Here is a 12,007-nt window from a genome sequence, read left to right on the forward strand (position 1 = left end):
GGCACCTACGGACCCCAGACCGACACTCACGGACCTCAGACCGGCGCCCACGAACCCCAGACCGGGCACCTACAGACTCCTGACCGGCACCTACGGACCCCAGACCGGCACTCACGGACTCCAGACCGGCACCTACAGACCCCAGACCGGGCACCTACAGACTCCTGACCGGCACCTACAGACCCCAGACCGGTACCTACAGACCCCAGACTGGCAACCACGGACCCCGGACCGGCACCTACGGACCTCAGACCGGCATTTACGGACTCCACAGAGCCTGGATTGCATCCATGGATCCCCGGCGGCACCCACGGAGCCCCACGGAGCCCAGACCTGCGCCCCCAGACCACCCCAAACCTGCCCCCGCAGCCCCCACGGAACAGCCTGGGCTCCCGGAGCAGCTCCGGTGTGAGCAAAGCCGGCTGGAAGGAGCCGTGGGCAGCGAACCCGGCGTGGAGCTGGGACCCAGCCGGGGCTGGGCGCGTGTAAAGCACACGGCCGAGTCCGCCCCATCGCTGGGAGATCGGCCGAGCGCTCCAGACCTGAGGATGGACACAATGAACGCACCCCTGCGTGTGCTGCGCTTTCATGGGTTTATTTCCACAGCACAGCTCCTGCTCCCCCTGCTCGGGGAACATGAGGAAGGGGCTGCGACCCTCGGGGTCAGGCTGGGGGGCTGTGCGTTCACCTGTGCAGCAGCACCTGTGCAGCTGGCACTGCCCCGGGACACCAAGAGCCAAAAACACGTGGATGGATGAAGGCTGGACACACAGCAGCATCACCAGTGGGAATCACGGGCTGAGACACGGATGTGCCCTGCACTGACAGCACCACGGCACAGGAGGATGTGCAGAGCACTGGGATACAGCACGGGCAGGATATGGCACAACCTGAATTACTGCACGGCTGGATATGGCAAAGCTGGGATAGGGCAAGGCCTGGATACAGCAGGGCCAGAATTTGGCACAGAGGGGATATGGCACGGTCAGGATGGATATGGCATGGTCAGGATGCAGCACGGATGGGATATGGCAAGGCCAGAATTCAGCACAGAATGGAAATGGCATGGTCAGGATGCAGCACGGATGGGATATGGCAAGGCCAGAATTCGGCACAGAATGGATATGGCACGGTCAGGGTGGATATGGCACAGTCAGGACGCAGCACAGATGGGATATGGCCAGGCCAAGGCACAGCAGGGACGTGGCACAGCCTGGCAGGAGCGAGGCCTCACTCACAGTGTGACAGGGAGCACTCCCAACACCACCTTCACCAATTCCCTGCAGCAGGATTTCCCCTCCTCACACACCTCCCCACTCCAACCCCCTGGGAATCATTTCCCCCAAATGTGCACTGTGGTTTGGGTTTGCTCTGCCTGGCTCTCGCCGGGCACTGGGATTGTTTCCCTTTCCATGACCTTGCAGAGAAACCAGTTTGGGTTAAATTCGGGCTAAACCCCAATCCAGCTGCACAGCGTTCGCTCCAGCTCAGCTGGGCTGAGCCCAAGTTTGGAACCCTGTGGGTCGGATTCCCCCCATGTGGCCCCAGTACCTGTCCCAGTGGCCCTGTCCTGGGGCAGGGACTGACCACCCATCACCGTCCCGGGCCAGGAGGAGTCTGGAGCCTCGGGATGTGCCCAGGGAAGGAATTCAGCCGGAGCCGCGTCCCCAGGCTGGGGGCCGAGCTGGGGGCCGTGGATGGGGCAGGATCGGATTTTCTATCCATGGCCCTCACCCTGTGCCCGCAGCCCTGTCCCCCCTCAGCCCTGACAACCCCCACAGCCCCGTCCCCCCTCATGTCCCAGTCCCCCCAGTCCTTGTGTCCCCTCAATCCTTGTGTCCCCTCATGTCCCAGCCCCTCAGTCCTGGTGTCCCTTCATGTCCCAGTCCCCCCAGTCCTTGTGTCCCCTCAATCCTTGTGTCCCCTCATGTCCCAGTCCCCCCAGTCCTTGTGTCCCCTCAATCCTTGTGTCCCCTCATGTCCCAGTCCCCCTAGTCCTGGTGTCCCCTCATGTCCCAGCCCCTCAGTCCTGGTGTCCCTTCATGTCCCAGTCCCCCTAGTCCTTGTGTCCCCTCAATCCTTGTGTCCCCTCATGTCCTAGCCCCTCAGTCCTGGTGTCCCCTCAGTCCTTGTGTCCCCTCAGTCCTTGTGTCCCCCCAATTCCTTGTGTCCCCTCAAGTCCCAGCCCCTCAATCCTTGTATCCCCTCAATCCTTGTATTCCCTCAGTCCCTGTGTCCCCCCAGTCCTTGTGTCCCCTCAATCCTTGTGTCCCCTCAGTCCTTGTGTCCCCTCATGTCACACCCCCCGCTCCTTGTCCCCATCCCCGTCCCCCCCCGCCCCTCAGGCCCCGCCCCTCAGCGCCCCCCGCTTCGGCGCCTCCGGCGGCGCGCTCCAATCCCGTTATCCCGCCGCGCCACCGCCTCTCTTCTATTGGTCGGCCAAGCTGAGCGACGCGCGGCAGAGCCAACGGGCGGCGCGGTGGCGGCCGGGGGCGGGACATCCTGCGTGCCGTGCGGTGCGGGCCGCCCCCGCCGCCTGCCCGGTGCTGCCGCGGCCTGGGCTGGGCCTGCCCGCGCCCGGTGCCCCCCGCGCCCCCCGGTGCCGCCATGCCACACAGCTTCAAACCCGGGGACCTCGTCTTCGCCAAGATGAAGGGCTACCCGCACTGGCCGGCCCGGGTGAGAGCGCGGGGCCGCGCCGCGGGGGGACGGAGCGGGAGCGGGGCGGGGGTCCCGGAGCGGGATGGGGGCGGGATCGGAACGGGGGGCTGGAGACGGGATGGGGACGCGCACCGACCCCTGTGCCCGGGGCGGAGGCCCTGCCGGGATGGAGGTGCCATAACGGTACCTGTACCGGGATGGGGATCCCGTACCGGGATGGGGGCACGGTACCGGCGTGGGAACACGTAACGGGATGGAGATGCCATAACGGGACCTGTACCGGGACGGGACCCCCTGTACCGGGACGGGGAGCTGGTACCGGGGTGGACGTGCTGTAACTGTACCTGTACCGGGATGGGAGGGTCGGTACCGGGATGGGGACCCGGTACGGATGGGTGTCCCGTTCGGGATGGGGGACACATATCGCTATCTGTCATGGAATGTGAACCGGTGGTGACATGAGGGACCTGTCCCAGCACTCAGGCTGGGATCTGAGGTCACATCCCAGCAGCCGGACTGGGTTGGAATGTCCTGTACTGGGATGGGGCCCGGTACCGGTGCGGGGTGTCCCATTCTGGGATGGGAGGTCCCATTCCAGCACCTCTACCGGGAGAGGGACCCAGCACTGGAATGGGGTGTCCTGTACCGGAATGGGGGACCCCATACCAGCAGCTGTACTGGGATGAGGGCCCAGCACTGGCTCAGAGATCCCGTATGGCGGCTCAGTACTGAGGTGGGATCGTGCACTGGGGCGGGATCCTGCACTGTGGGGTTCTGTCCCTTGTTGGGGACAGTGAGGGGACGCTCTGGGTGTGACATGGGTGTGAGAGCTCACAGTGCAGGATCAGCGGGTGCTGCTGCGCTTTGGGGCATTATTTGGGGTGCTGGAGTGTTTGGGGAGGGGGACACTGGTGCCACTGGCCGGGTGACAGTGTCATGCTGCTTTGGGATGTGCTCAGCTGGGGGGTGCTTGGGGGCTCCGCGGGGTCCTCGGGAGCAGCCGAGGGTGTGGCAGCCTCATCCACTGCCCCTGGACGGGAAGAGACTGGCAGGTGGAACCCTGTGGGATCGGGGAGCTCAGGGGGCCGGAGCTGACACCGCTTGGCTGCACCTCGCCGTGAGACCGGGACTGCCGCTGCTGCCAGGACAGCCCCTCTGCTTTAGCTCGCTTGCTTTCTGGGGAAGGGTCCCCCCGCCCCGAAGACCTCCCCAGCTCCCCCTGCCCACCAGAGCACAGAAGACGGCCGGGGCATCCAGCCGGCAGCGGGGCTGTTCCTGCGGACGTCCATCGCCCCCCGGCCGCGCTGCCGGGCTCCGGCCGCGGATCCCGGGCGAGCAGCACAAGGCCCACGCTGCCCACAAGACCTCGGTGCCGGATGCTCCCCGTTGCTCTGGTAGAGATCCCGCAGGGACTCGGATCCGGAGCCAGGGCCCCGTCCGGGGCTTTCCCGCCGCGCTTGGCTCCAGGCGGGTGCCGGACCCGACGCCGCTTGCCGGGGCTGAGGACGTGTCACCGCTGTCTCTGACCTCCTGCTGCTTTGGGTTTCCTTTCAGATCGATGACATCGCGGACGGCGCCGTGAAACCCCCCCCGAACAAGTACCCCATCTTCTTCTTCGGCACCCACGAGACGTAAGCGCTGCCTCGCTCCCCCCGCCGGGCGCTGCCTCCGCCCCGGCCTCACCTCTGCTTTGTCTCTCTCCAGCGCCTTCTTGGGCCCTAAAGATCTGTTCCCTTACGAAAAATACAAAGACAAATACGGGAAACCAAACAAGAGAAAAGGCTTCAATGAAGGCTTGTGGGAAATCCAGAACAACCCCCACGCCAGTTACAGTGCCCCTGCGGTGAGTGTGGGCTGGGCAGGGCGTGGGGCCGCTGCCCTGCGTCCCCCAAGTCGCTCCTCCTGTCTCTGCTCCTCCTCGCTGCTGTGCCGATTGCTTCCAGCTTCCAGCTTGGCTTCCTTGGGGTGGAATTAGCTCCCCTCTCCTTCCCTGCCCTCTCCCTTCCTCAGGGAGTCTGCTCTCCTCATCTTCCTCCATGGAGGGGTTTCCCTCGGGCTTCCAGGAGCGCTGGAAGTTCCCACTTGCTCTGGAGGAAGTTGATTCTGCCCAGTTGTCGTGGTGGAACCGGGGTCATGCTTTGTGCTGCTTGCCCAAAATCCTGGAGATTTTGTTGTCAGAGCAAGAACTTGAGGCTTGCTCATCCCTGGCTCCTGCATCTGCTTGTGGACTGTTGGGAAGTCCCCTTCTCCATTTATTCCTGAGCCCTCCAGCAGGATTTGGAGCGGGCCAGGCCGGGAAACAGCTCTTTGTATTCTGGGGGCATCTCATGACCATAATTGGGATCCAGTTTGTTCTGTAAAGATCATCACAGGAGGTGCTGGCTTCATAGGCAGTGGGGCTGAAGAGGCAGAGGAAGGTTTGTAGGGTGGGCAGCAAGGTCCAGGTGGTCCCTGGAGGTCAGCACATGCTGGCCATGGCCAGGCAGGAGTGAGAATGGGGTTTGAGGGACAGGGGTTGGGAACTGGTCCACCCAAAACTGTGGGTGTAGGGTGAGGTGAGGCTGTGGAGGTGCTTGAAAACCTGGAGATTGGTGTGGTGAGGGAGGCAGCACCTGCCATGGCCAGGAATTCTCTGGGAACTCCCATCAGGGATGAGGGACCCAGCGAGGCTGATGGTTCACCAACACCCACTGCGTGCTGTGGGCAAAAGGAGCAGCAGAAGACACTGAAGTTCCCTTGGCTTTGAGACCTTTGTGGAGCAGGAACAGCCAGGGGTGAGGAGAAGCTTTGCAGCAGTTGGAAGAACCCGGCTCTGGGAATGTCAGCACTGCCACACTCTGAGGAGCAGCCCAGAAGATGAAGCTGGGGTGTGATGTCCCTGTGTGAGAAACAAGGAGACCTTCAGGGAGCAGGACACAGGGGATCCCACCTGTGAAGAGCACAGTGGCCACCTGGACTCCTTGTGTGGAGCTTTCATGTGAAGAGGACAGGAAGAGCCAAGTGGAGGCAGCAGGGGAGGCTGAACGCAGCCAGCACCGCGGCTTGTCTGGCGCCGTCAGGGCACAGGAGGGCTGGGCTCTGCTGGGCTCCAGGCTGCTCCGGGGGCATTGGCAGGGTGTGAGGATGGGGGGCAGAGGGCAGCGAGGCAGCAGCACCCCGGGAATGTGTCACTGTGTGAGGGGCTGTGGGAAAGGCTGGTGGTGTTGTCCAGAGGGATCCGTGCTGGGAAGGGAGGGGAGGCTGCCCTGCTCTGCTCTGCTCTGCTCTGCACACCCAGCTCTGCCCTCTTCCCTCCCCACCCCCTCTGCCCTCTCTCCCTCCTCTCCTGCCCCCCAAATGCCCCACAGGCCCCCCTAACCCCGCTGTCCTCCCTTTAGCCCGCGAGCTCCTCCGACAGCGACGTCCCTGAGAACGACCCCATGGCGGGCAGCGACGGCGGGGACAACGAGGACGACGCTGCCGTGGCCACGGCGCCCCCGGACAAGGTGGACAGCGACGAGGACTCGGAGCGAGGCAGCGACCACAGCGGGCTCAAGAGGAAACCCTTGGCCATGAAAGTGAGTGTGGGGTGGGGACGGGAGGGTGGCCCAGCCAGGGGATGCTCTGGCTGCATCACAGAGCTTTCCCTGAACCACCTCAGCAGGAGGTGGTGGAGGAACCAGCTCCCTCTGGATTCTGCGGTGGGAAATGGGGCTCAGCGTGGTTTTGGGGTCTCACAGCTGTCTCCTGATGCCTGTGGGGTGGTGGGGTTTGCAAGTGAGTGGTGGTGGGGTTTGGTGATGCGAGTCCTGGTGGGGTTTGCAGCCTGGAGGAGGATCCAGAGCTGCAGATCTGAGTGCAGCCATTGCAGGGCTGGTTGGGAAGAGTTGGAGAAAGCCCTTCCCAGGAAATGTTTGCTTACCATGGTGGGTGGAGAAGCAGTGGGCTTCTCTCATCTTGTCACCTCTCCTTTGGCAGATGCCTGTGACAAAACGGCCTCGGAAATCCTCCAGTGACTTGGATCAGGGCAGCCCCTCTGTCACAGAGGAGGAGAACTCAGAAACGTCTTCTGAGTCAGAAAAAAACAGTGACCAGGTAAGAGGACTTGGGATACACTGGCAGGGTGGAGGGGAGAACATCCCTGTGGGAGTGGGGTGGAGGCTAGAGAGAATCTGACTGGCTTTGACTCTGTGGTGATACATTTCCTCATATTTCTGTTTTCCTTAAGGATTTCACTCCTGAGAAGAAGCCAGCAGCCCGGGCCCCACGGAGAATGCCAGCAGCAGGGAGGAAGAAGAAGGTAAAGGACCCCTAATCTGAGGGAGGCTGGAGAGGAGTTGGGGTCTGGGGGAGCTGGGGGTGACAGGGCTGTGTCCTGGAGGGACCTCACTGATCTCTTGGTGACCTGCTGGGGTCCAGGATCATCACAGGGTTTGGGGTATGGCTGGGATTGGGGCAGTGCCACCCCACAGCCACCCTCCATCCCAGCCCTGCTCTCTGCCTGCAGAAAGTGGAGTCTGGCTCTGACTCCGACTCCAAAGTGGACTCAGATCTGGAGATGGGCAATGCCAACGTGGACATGACCAAGTCGGACTCAGACTCGGACTCGGACGTGTCGGTGAAAAAGGCACCACGGGGCCGCAAGCCAGGTACCCCTTGGGCTGCTGCTGCCCCTGTCCCTGCCCCTGCTCCTTCTCCTGCTCCTGTTCCTGCCACTGCCCCTGTTCCTGCTCCTGCTCCTGCTCGTGCTCCTGCTCCTGCCCCTGTTCCTGCTCCTTCTCCTGCTCCTGCTCCTGCTCCTTGGGATGGGAGTGTGCAATCTCAGGCATTCCCAAGTTCTGGGGTCCTATCCCGAACTGTGGGAACATTCCAGGACCCCTCTGCATCTCGGGGCAGTTTTACAGAGGGAGCTCCAGGGCTCCTGCTGAACAATCCCTCTTGTCTTGCAGCTGAGAAACCCCCTCCCAAGCCGCGGGGCAGGAAACCGAAGCCAGAGCGTGTCCCCAGCAGCTCCAGCAGTGACAGGTGAGCTGGCTGGGCCATTGTCACCCCTGGGCTGGGCCGGGGTGACACAGGGTGTGACAGCAGTGGCCTGTCCCGGCAGCGACAGCGACAGCGAGGTGGATCGCATCAGCGAGTGGAAGAGGCGGGACGAGGAGCGGCGGCGGGAGCTGGAGGAGAAGAGGAAGAGGGAGCAGGAGGAGGAGATCCGGCGGCTGCGGGAGCAGGAGAAGGAGGAGAAGGAGAAGAGGAAGGAGAAGGCGGAGAAGGGCGAGGAGGGGCACTCGGACTCGGACAGCAGCGCCGAGGATGACACGGCCAGAAAGGGCCGGAGGGGCCGCGCCAAGGCTGCGTCCTCCTCGGACTCGGAGCTGGAGCAGGAGAAGGAGGTGAGAGCAGAGCTGTGGGGGCTGGGGGTGGGTGGAGAGCCTGTCACCCCCTGTCAGGCCATCAGGCAGTGGCAGGGACCTGCTCTCCTGGTCTTGGGTTACCCTGCAGCTGCCCACAGGGTTGGGAAGGGTTGTGTCCATGGCATATCCGCCCCTGGCCCAGGATGCCTCATCCAGCTGTGGGCTTCACACCTGGCAGAACAGCTGTGGCTGCTCCATCCCTGGAAGTGTCCAAGGCCAGGCTGGACAGTGCTTGGAGCAGCCTGGGATGGTAGAAGGTGTCCTTGCCATGGGATGGGATGAGTTTTATGTTCCCTTCCAACCCAAACCATCCCATGATCTCCACAATGCTTTTCCACCACAGTAACAGGGTTTGCTCCACCAACCCCCTGGAGCTTTTGGGAGCTTGTAGGGTGACTGTGCCATGGGGTGATGCTGTGCCATGGGGTGATGCTGTGCCCTTAGGTGACCATGATGCTGTGCCATGGGGTGATGCTGTGCCATGGCAATGGGGTGACTGTGAGGTGATTCTGTGCCATGGGGTGACCACATGCTCTGCTGTGGGTGTCCGGGGTGCCCCTGGGCCCTGGGGGTGGCTGTGGGGTGGCTGTGGGTGCCATTGTGGCGTGGCCATGGCTCTGTCTGTGCTGCAGCAGGGAGGGCCCTGCCACTCTCTCCCTGCATTGTTCTCTCCTCCAAGGTAAAGAAGCCGGCGAAGAAACAGCCCTCGGAGTTGTCAAGGAAACCAAATCAGAAGGAGAAGAGGGGCCGAGCAGAGGAGAAGCCACGGAACAAGTCAGCATCTGCACATCTCCCTCCCTCCCTTTGCTCCTGGCAATGGGGCTGTTCCTGCACAGCTCCAGCCCCAGCACCCCGGGGTGGGGATGGGGCTCATGGGGCTGCAGCACCTGCAGAGGGGCTGGGCTTGTTCCCCCCTCCTCCTGAGCTGCAGGGGCTGGAGGAGCTGCTGGGGGTTACCAGGGTGAGATTCCGTGGTGGTTTCTTTCTTGTGGGGCACAGGGGAGTTGTGCCCAGGGTGTGGGGGTCTTGGATGCTCCAGCCAGTGCCATCCTCCTTGTTAGCCCAGTGGTGAGAAGAGGTTTCACCACAACCATCATCCCTTTTTCCTTCCTTTCTCACAGACCTCTGAAGGTGGAACGAGGCCGGAAGAAATCCGACCCGATCCCCGAAAAGAGGATGGAGAAGAAAAAGGGTGAGGGAGCCACTGCTTCCCATCACAGAGGGGAGGAGAGAGAGGGGAGGGCTCCAGGGTTGGTTCCCCTATCCCTGGGACAGGGAGGGATCAGTGAGATTGTGCCAGGGATTTTCCCAGCTGTGATCCCAGGATCACTTTCCTGGCATCTCCTCCCTATCTTGGCACACCCCAGCCTAATCTCTCCAAAGACATTCCCAGGGCTGTGCTCAGCTTTGGAAATGCAGGAGGACACAACCCCTGCTTTGGAGTGATCCCAGGCAGCAGAGCAGATCCTGGCTCTGCTGGTGCCCTGACATCTCAGCCTGTGTCTCTCTCCCTGCTCCAGAGCCCACAGTGGAAGAGAAACTGCAGAAACTTCACAGCGAGATCAAGTTTGCGCTGAAGGTGGATAACCCGGTGAGTGCTGACAGCCTGGCCTGGCCTGGGACATCCCTGCTCGTCCTTGCCTGCTGTGATACCTGGGAGTGCTCCTCCTCCTCCCTTTGGGGGTGCTGGGAGCCCCCAGGTGCCCCCAGGGCAGCTCCTGATCCCGGTACCCCCCATGCAGGACATCAAGCGGTGTCTGAACGCGCTCGAGGAGCTGGGCACGCTCCAGGTCACTTCCCACATCCTCCAGAAGCACACAGATGTGGTGGCTACGCTCAAGAAGGTAGAGCTGGGGCTGAGCCCTGCCTGGGGCAGCAGGAGCCTGCCTGGCCCCAGCTCTGAGGGCTCCCTGCTCCTGCTCCCCGGGGCAGATCCGTCGCTACAAAGCCAACAAGGACGTGATGGAAAAAGCGGCCGAGGTCTACACCCGGTTGAAGTCGCGTGTGCTGGGACCAAAGATGGAATCCATCCAGAAGGCCAACAAGGCTGGGCCTGAGAAGGACAAGGGGGAGGCAGAGAAGGGCCAGGAGAAGCTGTCGGGAGCGGAGACACGGAATGAGAAGGGGGAAGAGGAGACAAATGCTGGTAACGTTCCTGAACACCCCGGGAGCATTCCCTGTCTGGGCAGGTTGTAATCCCCTCCCTGGGACATGCCCCATCCTGCTGGGGACATGGGACATGGGGAGGTGCCTGCTGGCATCGTGCTGGAGGGATCAGCATCTCCAGGCCCTGCTTTGCTGGAGTGCCAGGAGTGGGAAAGGGCTGGATGGGAATGCAGTGAGGGCAGAGGGCAAAGCTCGAGCCCCACGCCCGGGCTCTGGGGGCCTCCACGCTGGTTTTTGGGCCAGGACTGCTCCTTCCTGCCAGCCTGAGCTCTGGTCCAGGCGTGAAGGAATGTGGAGATGTCCTTGAACACTGGTTCAGGCTCTTGCACAGGGAGTGGTGACTGGGATCTTCCACCTCGGATCCAAGTCTCTGCCTGGGGCATCCTGGTGATGCTGCAAGAGCCTTCCCAGAGGAACTGTCAGGGAAAATCCACCCTGATGGTGCCTCTTGGCTGGGGGATGGAGGTTTTGGGGTTGTTCTTGCAGCTGTGGGGGTCAGGTCCTGGGGTTCTCTCAGGCTCTGCTTCATGTCCAGGAACAACCTGTTGCCACAGATCCTCAGCCCATGAGGGTCAGGATGAATGAGGGGAGCCAAGAGCCTGAGCCTCTTTCTCTTCCCATCAGACCTGTCAGGTCCTGTGAATGGTGAATCCCTGTCCCAAAAGTCAGAGGGCACAGAGGAGAAGGACAAGAGCCAAGGGCCAGGAGCTGGGGAGCTGGAGGCATCCACAGAGGAGCCCCACAACAAGTGAGTGTGGGGAGCAGGGCTGGGGCTGCGGGGCTCTGCAGGGATGGCTTGGGGACATCCTGTGGGTTCTGAAAGGGTTCTGCCAGCTTGGGAAGGAGCTGGGATGTGGGAGAGGGCCCGGGGGAGGCAGAGGAGCAGGGGCTGAGCTCTCCCTGCCCCTGCTCTCCCCCAGCAGCATCCAGGACTATCCCAAGGCCGGGCCGGAGCGAGCTCGCGGGGAGTCGGAGGCTGCGGATGAGGAGGAGGAGGAGGAGAGCTGAGGAAGCAGCTCCCACCTGCAGCAGGAGGAGGAGGAGGAGAGGCTGTGAAGGGAGAGCAGCCTCTGCCTCGTCCCCTGCCCGAGTCACTTCACTAAGTCCCACCGTAGCCGATGTCCTTGGTCTTGTCCCGAGTCCCGTCCCTGCGGAGGCGCCGCCCGCGGGGGGGCTGTGCTGGTGTCTGTATTTGTCCTCCCCCTCTTTGTTTTTAATTTTTTTTTTTTGTTTTGTTTTTTTTCCCCTCCTACCTAATTTCTTGTGATTTCAACCGACATGAAATGAATATAAAGGGTTTTCTAATGAAAAACAGAAGGAACCCCAGTGTCTCTTTCTTGAGGCTGGGACGAGGGGAGGAACTTAACCCCGTGCCCAGGGTCAGGGCTAGAAAACACCCCACGGGTCCCCAGATTCCCTCTGGCCAGGATCAGGCACTCAGGGGCTGCTCCAAACCCCTTTCTTCACCATCACGATCGTCTCTCCATCCAGAGGCAGCTGCTGGACCTGGATCCCTCTGCCTCAGGGCTGGGCACCGACTTCTTGGGGTAAAACCAGGGTGGAAAGGGTGTGTTCTGTCCCAGCTGTGCCAGGGGACACTGGCCCTGGCACCTCCTGCCCGTGCTGGGCAGCAGATCAGTGTTGGTCTCTGCTCTTTTGCAACACTCCCGAGCTTTTGTCCGTGTCCAATAAAGAATTCCCGGCTCCTCCCGGCGCCGCCTCCTCTTTGTGCCCCGACCCCCCCTGCAGTAACTGCCTGGGGACATTTCATTTTTTGTTTTTCCAGGCCT

At 62.1% G+C, this 12,007-nt stretch overlaps 1 protein-coding gene across 2 annotated transcripts; it reads left to right on the plus strand.

The window, feature by feature from the left end:
- The first annotated feature begins 2,500 nt into the window (after window positions 1-2,500).
- On the plus strand, window positions 2,501-11,941 carry HDGFL2 (HDGF like 2). Of its 2 annotated transcripts, none has more exons than XM_056512799.1 (16): window positions 2,501-2,679; window positions 4,216-4,292; window positions 4,366-4,504; window positions 6,039-6,218; window positions 6,619-6,735; window positions 6,869-6,940; window positions 7,148-7,289; window positions 7,590-7,665; window positions 7,745-8,030; window positions 8,731-8,825; window positions 9,173-9,243; window positions 9,572-9,642; window positions 9,794-9,895; window positions 9,984-10,197; window positions 10,842-10,965; window positions 11,138-11,941. In XM_056512799.1, exons 1-16 carry the CDS (start codon window positions 2,608-2,610, stop codon window positions 11,223-11,225), a joined length of 1,926 nt encoding a protein of 641 aa, XP_056368774.1. In that variant the 5' UTR covers window positions 2,501-2,607; the 3' UTR covers window positions 11,226-11,941. The 2 variants fall into 2 exon arrangements, with proteins under 2 accessions (XP_056368774.1, XP_056368775.1); XM_056512800.1 differs by having other exon boundaries at window positions 11,141-11,941.
- Window positions 11,942-12,007: the final 66 nt, after the last annotated feature.

This window comes from Oenanthe melanoleuca, chromosome 28 (genome assembly GCF_029582105.1).
Source record: "Oenanthe melanoleuca isolate GR-GAL-2019-014 chromosome 28, OMel1.0, whole genome shotgun sequence".
Lineage (NCBI taxonomy): Eukaryota > Metazoa > Chordata > Aves > Passeriformes > Muscicapidae > Oenanthe > Oenanthe melanoleuca.